This window comes from Rhinichthys klamathensis, unplaced genomic scaffold (genome assembly GCF_029890125.1).
Source record: "Rhinichthys klamathensis goyatoka isolate OS25496 unplaced genomic scaffold, OSU_Roscu_1.1 h1tg000110l_1, whole genome shotgun sequence".
NCBI classification, from domain to species: Eukaryota; Metazoa; Chordata; class Actinopteri; order Cypriniformes; family Leuciscidae; genus Rhinichthys; species Rhinichthys klamathensis.
Genome location: NW_026606648.1, coordinates 4,085,520 through 4,097,614, shown reverse-complemented (window position 1 = coordinate 4,097,614; position 12,095 = coordinate 4,085,520). Strand labels below are relative to the sequence as shown.

The 12,095-nt window shown below is 35.7% G+C and overlaps 2 protein-coding genes across 8 annotated transcripts in view; both read left to right on the top strand.

Moving 5' to 3' along the window:
- The first annotated feature begins 972 nt into the window (after nt 1–972).
- Nucleotides 973–4,457, top strand: LOC130087628 (GTPase IMAP family member 4). The gene is made up of 3 exons (XM_056254034.1): nt 973–1,098; nt 2,889–3,662; nt 3,920–4,457. Exons 1-3 carry the CDS (start codon nt 1,071–1,073, stop codon nt 3,943–3,945), a joined length of 828 nt encoding a protein of 275 aa, XP_056110009.1. The 5' UTR covers nt 973–1,070; the 3' UTR covers nt 3,946–4,457.
- Nucleotides 4,458–9,031: 4,574 nt separating this feature from the next.
- Nucleotides 9,032–12,095, top strand: part of asap1b (ArfGAP with SH3 domain, ankyrin repeat and PH domain 1b) — an 89,788-nt gene continuing 86,724 nt past the window's right edge. For 6 of the 7 annotated variants that reach the window (XM_056254208.1, XM_056254205.1, XM_056254204.1 and 3 more), the window contains exons 1-3: nt 9,033–9,182; nt 9,513–9,583; nt 11,426–11,552. In XM_056254208.1, the coding sequence (XP_056110183.1) occupies nt 9,528–9,583; nt 11,426–11,552 (183 nt within the window). In that variant the 5' untranslated portion in view covers nt 9,033–9,182; nt 9,513–9,527. Of the gene's footprint in view, nt 9,183–9,512; nt 9,584–11,425; nt 11,553–12,095 lie in introns of all 7 variants that reach the window. The other variant, XM_056254209.1, reaches the window with a different exon arrangement.

Here is a 12,095-nt window from a genome sequence, read left to right as displayed (position 1 = left end):
ATATTTCAAAACAGCAGTTATGTCAAAAAATATCTGCTTGCAGTTCAATCAAATATCTTGCGGATAAGACGAAAATGTTCCTAGTAATTATAGTAACCATAGTAGTATGTTGTTTTTGAAAAAGAACACCGCTTGTTTGAACTATAGATGCCTCAGCGGCTGTTTATATGGGTAGCCATATTGGAACGGTCAAATCCGGTCCGTGACTGAGCGTCTGCCAATGTAGTTAGACATGAATGGATAGTTCAGCCGATGGTTTTACTAAACTAACACGATACAATAAGACGAAGGCGTCAGCTAACACGACATTAAAAAGTTACCATAGTAAACGTAAAAATATAAAAAATCTGTAATATTGAGTCAATACGTATAAAAACACAAACCAACACCTTCCCACCTGTGAAAGATTATCCAATTTCTTTGGGAATTTATAATCGGCGGTTTTACAACCAGAAGCTGAGTAATGTTGTGGCATCAATCTTGTGAGTGACGACACGTAGACCGTTCCAAGATGGCGGGCGCGCCGACGTGTCTGGAACTGTCAATTATGTATCCTACGTATACATTTCTATGGTCTGAACCCTTGCGTCTGGCTCGTTCTGAATCGGTTCTTTTGAATCATCTCTTAATTACGCGATTATGTGGTCGCTTAAACGCTACAGTAAAACCATTTTAGTCGCATTGTTTTAATTTACAAGAGTGTTTGTGCCAGTTCACTTTGGCCATGATTAAGCTAAAAAAAAAACTAAAATAATTGTAGTTTAAACAAATTGAAAGAAATACTGCCATTTCCACCTCTGTGTTGAAAGATGTGTGTTGATAACAGTTACACATTCAAGCCATAAGCATATTTAACATATTTTGTTCGCAACATCTCGAGAAAACAACTGATGAACGGTTTGACCAAGAACCGTGAACTATGGTTCAACCGATTCATTGAAAAGATCCGAATCAAAAGACTTGTTCACGAATATAGACATCTCCCTCCCGCGCCCTTCAAGAAGCAACCAGGAAATCGCTCTTTTCTCCCGGATTACTGACACGACTAAAGTTACAAACACGGAATCGTCATGAGCTCAAACAGACCAAATTCAACTGGTAAGTTGTTTTAAAATATACTGTTGAACAATGCTTATAACGCTATATTCATACTTTAATTTGGCTTTGTGCGCACTATAGCCGGTGTGTGTGTTTCGGGCATGGTTTCGGGTGAATGTGACACGTCTCACTGTTTCCGCTGCCCATTCAGACAGGTATGACGCTCACAGGTGGACTAAAGTCACAACAGACCCTCTCACATGACGAACAACATGTGAAAAGTAGTTACATGTGAAAGGAGTTATTCTTTATCAACGAAAATGCTATAAAGAGTCATTTACAGTGACTTATAGACACATAAACACCATTTAGTTCTTTCGGTGAAAGACTATGTGTTTTGCTTTAATATTAATGTTGCTTGGCTGTGTGTAGGTTAATATTAAGGTCTTGTCTTGGTCATCTAAGTTATTTCCTTCTTGCTCAAGCCTGAAGGAGAAACCAGATGTCATAATATCACTTTTCAGATAAAAACATCACTGGGAAAATCCATTCTGGGCAATGCTTGTTTGACGTATGTGTTGTGTTTTCCCAGTTAACATTATATCCAAAAGTCTTTCAATATATTATAGGCTACATAATGATTAAAATATTAAGCAATATTAAAATATTAACCTACATTGCCGTTCAGAAGTTTGGGGTCAGTAAGTAAAAAAAAAAAAAAGTTTTATTTATTATTATTTCATTAAAGAATCCTGAAAAAATTGACTAAGTAACTTTTTATAATGAAAATAAATGATTATTGAGCACCAAATCATCATTCGATTAGAATAATTTTTGAAGGATCATGTCACACTGAAGACTGGAGTAATTGCTGCTGACAAATTCAGCTTTGTCATCACAGGAATAAATATATATTAAAAGTGAAAGCAGTTATTTTAAATTGCAATAATATTTCACAATATAGCCTAATTGTAAAGAAAATGCAGCCTTGGTGAGTATGAGACTTCTTTCAAAAACATTAAAACATCTTGCCTACCACAATCTCATAAAATTATGAATAAAAAATAAAAAGGTAATTTTGACTTTTTATCTCCCAATTATGACTTTTTTTCTCACAATTATGACATTTCTCGCAATTGCGAGTTTTAGTAAATACCTTTTTAATTGATAGTTCATCTAAATTTTAAAAAAGTTCATACAGGTAAAATTCTTTCATCATTTACTCACCCTCATGCCTTTGTTAACCTGTATGACTTTTTTTCTTCTTCTATAGAACACGAAAGGAGAAATTCTGAAGAATGTACAGGCACCCATTCATGGAAGCTTGTTTTCACCACAGAATAAAACATTTTAAAAGATAATTGGAACTTAATCTCACGACTTTTTTTCATGCATTTGCGAGTTTACATCTCTCAATTATGACTTTCTCAGAATTGCGAGATATAAACTCACAATTGTGAGTTATAAAGACAGAAATTCTAGTTTATATCTCATAATTCTGACTATAACTTCTGAGAATAACTGTGAGATGTAAACTCGCAAATGCAAGAAAAAAAGTCGCAATTACCTTTTTTATTTTTCATTCTGTGGCAGAAACAAGCTTCCATATAAAATAAAGAAATTTATAAAAAAGAAAAAAAAAGTTATCAATATGCATAAAACCACTTTTAAAATGCTGGATTCTGATTTGTCAAAACAGTTTAAGCCATGGTATAATGCACAATATAGCACTACCAGCTGAATGATTTCATTGTTTAGCCTGTCTTTGTCTTAAAATAGTCTTACCAACCCCTAATTTTCCAGGGTGCCATTTTGACCCTCATAATAATAATGTATTGGTACCCTAACAGCTGATGACCAACTCGACCCTGAGGAAGAGAAGCGGTTGGCGGCAGCCGCCCGTGAGGCTAACCGTCTCCCCGAGCTCCGTCTGATCCTGCTGGGCTGGAGGTGGCCGGGGAAAAGCCTAACCGGCAACACCATCCTGGGGCGTGAAGAGTTTCGTCTGGAGCGTGCCGCCGAATTCTCCGTGAAACGCGAAACCGAGGTGGATCGGCGCAAAGTAACAGTAATAGACACTCCTGGCTGGTTTTCAGCCCAGACCACACCGACAGACTATCAGCAGGAGATGGTCCGAAGTGTAAGTATGTGCACACCTGGACCCCACGCATTCCTGCTGGTCATACCGGTGGGCATGTTCACCGAAACGGACCGGGCTCGTATAGAGGAGAATTTGGCGCTGTTCGGAGAAGACGTGTGGAAGCAAACCTTGGTGGTGTTCACCTGGGCAGAGATTTTGAAGGACAAGTCCATAGAAAGGCATATACGAAGGGAAGGTCGTGACCTTCAGTGGGTGGTGGACAAGTGTAAGAAGAGGTACCACGTCATCAATAACTATATTTTTGGCGAGCACCCGCAGCTGCCTCAGCTGATGGAGAAGGTTGAGAAGATTGTAGCTGAAGAAGGTGGTTACTTCATCCTGAAGGCAGATGAAACCAAAACACAAAGTCAAACTCCGAGTCTGAACACCAATTCAGTGAAAGAGAACAGGGAGCTTGGCGCTAGACCCAAACAGAACGGCTCCTGCAACTCGCTGCGGGCCATGGACGTGGATCCTCCACAGAGTGAGTGCATGTCAGAGCATATAATACACAATAGCACTGAAGGATTTTTTCTTCTTATTGCATACACTGTTTACTTCTCCTGAAGCTTTGTTCTAATTAAAGCTTGAATTAATTTTCTCTTACATCATGTCACAGCGTCACGCTGTTGTTTGTTACAATGTCGAAAATTGGTAGCATAGTGTCATAATCAACTTTTTTTTGCATGATACAGCATAGCATTTGAATGATGTAATGTCTTTGTTTTTCTATCTCTGCAGGTTTGGCTGAAGGAGTGAGTGACTAATGCTGTGTGAACAGTTCCAGTACTGCTGTATTCATTACCTCAATTCCACTGCACTTAATAGTGCCTAAATTATTAGTCAAATACCCACATATCAGTCCACCAGTCCAAGCAGCTTCAGGTTGTAGGGTTTATAGTAAGCAATTGTCCCTGTAGCTTATTCTTCTCAACCTAGATATATAACGGATAAGACGCAGCTCAAATTACTATCATCAAAAGACAAATTTGTGTTAGTAAATCAGTAGTACAATACTGATTAAAAGTATATCACTACTATAGTTACACACTGACTCATGGGTGACCATGTCCTTTTAAACTATTATATGTGATGCTGAGAAAATTGAGGTACAGTATTGGTGTCTAGTAGAACAGAAACACTCCACACTCATAAATTATTTGCACTTAATTGCTTGTAAAGTGCATCAACGAATGCACTAATACAGTTATCAGAGATTGGAGTCTAGTCATTATAATATAGCATGGGTTAGTTACGTTGGTGACAGTTATAATGGATTTATTATTGGTCAAAAACCAATGTTACGTTTTCCATTTTTTTCCACATCATAGCTGCTGTTTTAGATACAGTACGTCCCCAAACCTTATCAAAATTATATTTATGGATGTTTTATAATGATATTATTTTCTAATAATATCATTATTGCTGTTTTATTATTTTAGTGTATATGAAATATTTTCATCACCCTGAAGTTACTGATTGTTTTAGGATTGCTGTGATGTTTTAGGATTGCTGTGATGCTTTCTAAAAAAATTATTTCTAAATAAAATTTTTTTCTATTACATTCTGTTGATTAAATGTCTTTACAAATGGTTTCCTCCTGAAACTTGCTGCTTAACTGTTTTGTTATAAGCGCTATGAATGAATTTCATCACTGTGTTTATTTTGGAATATATGAATTCTTATGGAACTTGATTGACTTAATGATTAATTGATTTATATGAATGCATTCCTTTTTTAGATCTGTTGACATTTCTGACAGCCATAAAAAATTCCTTCCCAGATGTTTGTGTGACCTTTTCTTATCATGAGGATATAATGCTAACCTGCAGTCAAATACTTCATGGTTCACTTTTGACATCAACCGATACCAAATTATTCCTTCTTTATATATTTTGAATTCATATTGTTATTACGATTGTGGTTGTTTTTTTAATGATAATTCAATTGGGTTAATTTTGACCTAGAAGAGGTACATACAAATCTTTTAAAAATCCATAGTTTTTAGTATGAATATTAAACTTTGTAAGTTTAAGACTGTCAAAATACTTTTTTTTTTTTTTTCAGATTTAATAATTTAAACTAAATTGTTACACCTTTTGCGTTCGGGTCAGTTTTGACCTGAAATTGAACTGTGGCTTTACACATGAAAGTTTGCTGCTGCTGCTTCTTTTTTTTCTTTCTTTTTTTTTTTTTAGTATTGTTAGATTTGTCTCAAATTACTTATGTATAATACATTTACCCTCTTTCATACACTTGCACACACACACACACACATTTTTTTCTTCCCAATGGTGCTGCATTTTGTTTATAAACATGCTCATCCATGCACACACAATCATTCAGAAATAAATAAAAAAAGACAAATTAATGTGATTGAACAAAAGTCCACATTTCACTTTGCTACCAACTATTAATAACCCATTGCAGAGTAAAAAGGAGATTCGAGATGGTTTTTAACCATTTTTCTTTTGTATGTTATTTTTAAAAGTAAAATTAATATATTTTGTTTGAAAACATTTTGAAACTATTGATGTTTTGTTAGAAAATAATATGTAGGTTTCATAAATTTTGACAGATTTGAGCATTCATGAGTTATAAGTTCTAAAAGAATTTAATTACATTTATACTCGTAATTCTCATTTTATATTTTCTTATAAATTTCATCTCATGATATATTCATATACAATGTCTGTAGCCTAACACTTTAAGTTAACATGAACTAATAATGAACTGCACTTCTACAGCATTTATTCATCTTTGTTAATGTTAATTTCATAATACATAACTCATAATTTCATAAACATAATACATAAAATCAAATGTTTTATTTGTTAACATTAGTTAATGCACTGAGAACTAACAAACAATGAACAGCTGTATATTGTATTAACTAACGTTAAAACAGATTAAAAATACTGTTACAAATGTATTGCTCATTTAGTTCATGTTAGTAAATACATTAACTAATGTTAAAGGAGCTGTATGTAAGATTGTGGCCAAAACTGGTACTGCAATCACTTTCAAATTACTGTAGAGTGGTGTATCCCCTCCCCCTCCCCCCTGACTCAAGGTTGCCAGATAGGCTGCAGGATCCAGGAGGAACGTGACGAGCTGCAGCTGTGGTAACTAGAGCAGAGCTGGCAACCCGGATGCCGCAACACTACTGACTTCGTGATTGGTAGATAGGTGGAGGGTGGAGCATCAGACCAAAACACAACATGACAACATCAACATCAGTTGAGGGCTGCAACTGCACTTTTTAAATGACAATATCCTGGCCGGACAACTGTTGTCAGTGATATAAGTATTTGAAATGTACATGATTTCTTAATGTCTAGTGATATATCAGGGCCATTTTATGATTAATTGAAATACATTTCTTACATACAGCTCCTTTAACTAATGAACCTTATTGTAAAGTTTACCAAAATTTCTCATAAATATTGATAATATATATTTTCTTGCATCACACTGTTTTTGCTATATTTGTTTTTAAAAAATTGCATTTCAAAGAATTTCAAAAAAAGTAATTAATAAAAATGTGGTAAATTAAGTAATTAGCAGGTAAGACATGGTAACATTCAAACCGTTAAGACTTTTGTGCATTCACTCATTAATGAGAACTTACTGATTAAAATACAATATGGAAGTTAGTTAAAAAATATATTGTTATGACTGTTTGAACAGCTTTTAAACTGTTTTACAGGTTGAATGGGCTCTTTTATTATTTTCAAGATGACTTATTTTGTAACTATTTCCATCATCAGTCAAGAACATAAATGTGTTTTTTTTTTTATCTTTACCACTTACAACCACAAGGTGGTGATATTAATAAAATGTTGTCAGGGATTTTTACTGTCATGATCTATAATCACAGACAGGACTTCTGATTATTAATAGTATTTTATTCTACATTTATCTGAATATAATTTGCAACATTAAAATGGTTAAGAGCAATGTTAATAAATACAGAACATGAAATAATATGTCAGTCTGGGACAGACTTCACTTCAGACTTTGTGTGTATTGTGACAGTTGCCATGCTGTAAACAAAGATCAGTTATAAACTAGACCTGTAGAACAGCAAGACAAATCTATAGTCCATTAGGATTAGGACCTCTAAAATTACAGAAACATTTTCCACTCCACTGTAGATTGAAATCAATGCACAGGCACTCTACCCATAACTCTCTGCAGTGATTCATCTCAGCAGTGTTTGATGGGGATAGCAGTGTTTTGTAATTATTGTGGACATCATGGATAAGTGGATAGGAAGATGAAAACAACGGAAGTTGTTTGGCTAAGGACAAGGTATCGGTGGGCTACCTAAAAGTAGGCTAAAAAAGAAGTTAAAACAAATGCAAACAGAACTGTAGCATGTTTTTCTGTTTTGGGTTATGATTTGTGTATATTACATGTTATATTTGTTTAAAATCCTTATTTCCAAACTGTAAGATCAACTGAATGCCCTGTTGCATGTTAAATGTCAATTAGCACTCTGTTGTCTTTCCATAAGATCGAATAATGTGCTTCTCTAGCAATAGCATAAGGATTCCACAATACAATACTTCAACATTCCAGCTTTTTTTTTTGTAGCCCAGAGATTTGAAGAGACATTCTATAGCTGGAAAACACGAGGGAAGCCGTTTAGTAGTTGGCAAGAGGAATTCAAGTATTTCCATAAGACTGGGATTGTCGGAAGGGCCATGTACACTGTGTTCGATTAGAAGATTTTGATGGTCTATAGGTATCAACAAAGATCTCTCAATTGGCAAACGGGGCCTGGTCATGGAAAAATATAAGATGGATGGAAAAATTATATTTTGGTGCTTGTGCTCTGAGATGACGTTTGCGTATCTCAGAGAAATGGATTCCGCTTGCAAAACCTTCTCTCTCTCTCTCTCTCTCTCTCTCTCTCTCTCTCTCTCTCTCTCTCTCTCTCTCTCTCTCTGCATTCCCCCAAAAATTGTGTTTACTCGAGAACTTTTTTTTTCATCTTCTTTTTAATCTTAATTTTTTTTAAACTACCAACTGCTATAGAGGTAAAATTTTGACTCAAATCAATATTTTAATGACCAAGTATTATTATATTATTACTTACTTATTTGATGAATAGTAGTCTAGTTACATAACTGCCAAGCTCAGAGAAAATATCCAGAGACAACCTCCTCTGACCCCCAGTTCCCCACCCCGTCCCCTATCCCGTCTGAGTCAGCACAGACAAAATATTTACTTTTAACTATGGTACTTCCCAATAAAACTGTCGGAAAATTACAGGTTCCAGGAACCCCTCAGCCTCAGGAGTTCCTCTTTAGATGAGCATGTGTTATCATCTTGGCTTTATAAGTAATTCTTTCTGACTGGAATCACATTTCCCTTTTAAAGAAATAGTAACCCTCTAAAAAAAAAATAAACAGGAAAATGACACATACAGAATGGAAAATAGACAAAATACCAGTGTAGCTGTGTGACTTCATTTGAGAAAATAATAAAATAGGTACTAAATGTGTAGTGAATCACAATGGGATTTATCTTCATGATTTTCATGAAAGAACCAAATCCTCAAGGCCTATGCAACCGTTCATAAGTAAAGTATATTTTAAAACTCTATTGGTACAAATGCATGAGTCAGTTCAGGTTTAAGTGCATAATCTGAACTGAAATACTTAAAACAAATCCTGAATCTAATATTGTTATTCTACATAGAGTCAAGCGTGACCCTGCGCTCCCCATCCAACGCATGTGTGGTATATCACTCTGTGTGAGTGTGAGGGTACTTCACTTGAGAAGGCACATGTTTACACAGATCTCACATATCCTGTCCCAGGTCTCCTGGATTTCCGTAGTTCCTGAGTCATTAGGTTCTGGATCCTGTAGCCATTGTAACAGGCTATTTTTCAGCACACATGGTCGCTTCTCCCTTCCTCTCCGAGGATAATATCCCAACACCCACTAAACTCACTGAAGAGAGCATGGCAGCAGAACTCAGGGATTAATCTTGGTGAGTACCATAGCATATATTTCTGTTAAGGTTACATATTATTGTACTTTACATGTAGGCTACTTTACATGAAAATGTCTTTGAGCTATCGCTTGAATGAAAGGTTTTCATAAATTAAGTTTATTGATATATTAAGAATATATTACGTACAAAAATCTAAAGCATAGAGCAAATTATGAAAAATATAACTGATTTTCTTGAGTGAGTTAAGTCGGATTTATTTGTTTTAGAATTAAATTAATATAGGCCTATAAGGCTAGGAATGTAAGTAAAGATAGATCTGTAAAGAAAGAGCTCATCCATTATGATCTGTGTTTTCCCCCATTAAAGCTACAAGCTGAAGTCATGAGATCATCATCCTCTCGTCTCAGTTTTTCCTCGAAGGAACCAATATGGAACCGGTAAGGAGTTCTGCTTTTAGATATATTAGCGATCAAATGTCTTAAAACTAAATATATTGATACAAAGGTAGCTCTAAATGTGTGATAACTGTCCATTTTCTTCACAGGAATGTAATACAATGCATTGAGTAAACTTTACATGCATTTCACCATTTGACCTGTAGAAGTCACACTTGTTACATTAACAATACTGGATACATATGTAAACATACATAAACTAAAGCTCAAATGAATGATTTATTACAAAACTAATACTACTAACACCTTTATTCCATTTCCAAAAGATTCAACAGTTATGTTTCAGTCATTTCATACAGTTAGATACTGTAGGCCTAAATCAAAGTCATTTTCTGTCATAAAACAAAGAATAACAAATACACATTGCATGGTGGTTTATTGTAAATGGGGGAAAATTTGAAAAATAAAACTAGAAAACTTATTTACTTTTAATTAATTTATTCTAGTTGCTGTAATAGTGTTACAGGTTGTATTTAATGTATATTATATGCAGAAAATGAGCTATGACTGACTCTTGACTAAAATGAGCTAACTTTTAGTGTGGATATCTAATTCAGGATTCCATTCACTTTTTTTAGTATATTTACATATATCTAATTAAAAACAATTTCTACAGACTTGACTCTAGAAAACCTTTGCCAGTTTAGAAGCAAATGCTATTTAGCCTCTTTTTAAGAATGTTACTTTTGACGATATAAAATATAAAATGCGGTATAAAAATGTCTAAAAAGGCATATTTCACCCCAAAATAAATATTCTGTCATCATTTACTCACCCTTAAGTTGTTCCAAACCTGCATAAATGTCTTTCTTCTGCTGAACACAAAATAAGATACTTTGAAGAATGTTGGTAACCAAGCAGTTTACGGTATAGCAATTGACTTCCATAGTTTTTTTTTTTTTTTCTACTAGAAAGTAAATTGCTACCGTCAACTGTTTGGTCACCAACATTCTTCAAAATATCTTCTTTTGTTGTTCAGCAGAAGAAAGAAACTCATACAGGTTTGTAACAACCAGAGAGTCAGTAAATGTTTTTTTCATTTTTAGGTGAAGCATCCGTTTAACTTCTAGTGACATTGATCAAGAGTTTTCCCACAAAAGTCTAGCTCTATGTCAGAATTCAGAAACATGCACTTTTATAACATTTTACAGATAACCTATACATGATGCCAACCACTGGACTCCTGCCCACGGAGCCTGGCTGTGTGAGTGGGTAGTGAGAGTCGAAGCATGCGCAGAGGGGTGGGTGGGCGAATGTAGAGCAGAGCGCGCGAGTGTGTGTGTGTGTGTGCGTGCGCGGATGTCACACACACACTCCGCGTTGCGCATTTCACACGATCTGAGTGCAGAGAGCGATCAGGCAGGCGTTTGACAAACAGCGGAGTATGAATGCATTCACTGACACCATTGCACTGCAACATAATTCGACGCTAAGACAGCAGTGTTTGTCGTAAACATCACGCGGGGGAACGTTATGTGGGCATCATTTCACGGCGCGTGCTGTTGGAATCGCAACTAAACAACTCAGATCAACTCCGAGCTTCATGTTCGAGGGGTAAGGGGTGAGACAGCGTGCTATCCCAGTACCTGGGAGAGCGACTGAACCCAAATATAACAGGTCGTTGTGTTTTCCGGAGGGAGAATCGCTTAGCGCGTGCTAGTAACGTTAGTTTGTTTTGTGCGTGCTGCTGCAGTAGACATCTCTCGCGCACCGTTAGCTCAACATCTCTACGGCCTCGGAAGTTCGTTTGTTTTTCTCCTTTTAATGCTTTCGGTCGTCTGAACACTCATTTCTATCTATTCTCTGGACGAACCCACGCTTTAGGATGCCGGATCAAATATCGGTGTCGGAGTTTCTGTCGGAAACAACAGAGGATTACAACTCTCCCACTACATCCAGCTTCACCACCCGCTTGCAGAGCTGCAGGAATACAGTCGGCGTGTTGGAGGAGGTACGAAACTGCTTTTCTCGTGCTGCAATGCATTAGTGGATTGCATCTGTTTACACTGGTACTTTGCACTTGTACATTACGTCTGTTTATATTAGTACCTCTTTACGTTTATACATCGCACTATTTTTTGTGCATCTGTTTATGTTCGTGCTTTGCATTTATTTACTTACACATTGCGTTAATACATGGTTTTGTTCGGCACCTCTTTGCAGTGGTGCATAAGTACAACAATCTGTTTTTATTAGTGCACTACTGTTTACATTTGTCTTTTACATCTGTTCATTATCTTGCATTTGTCAGCTGCATCTTTTTACTGTGACGGCGCATCACTGTATCGGATCTGTCTTTATTGGCATTTGTTTACATTAGTTCATTGCATTTAATAACTTTTGCTATTTTGAATTGGTCCATTGCGTGTGTTTACTGTGTTTCTTTGAGTTTGCATCAATGTATTGTAGCTCTTTACTTGGCGCTTTGCAGTACATTGCATCTGTTTATATTAGTTTATTACATCTGTTTACATTGTATCAGTAGTATATTGCG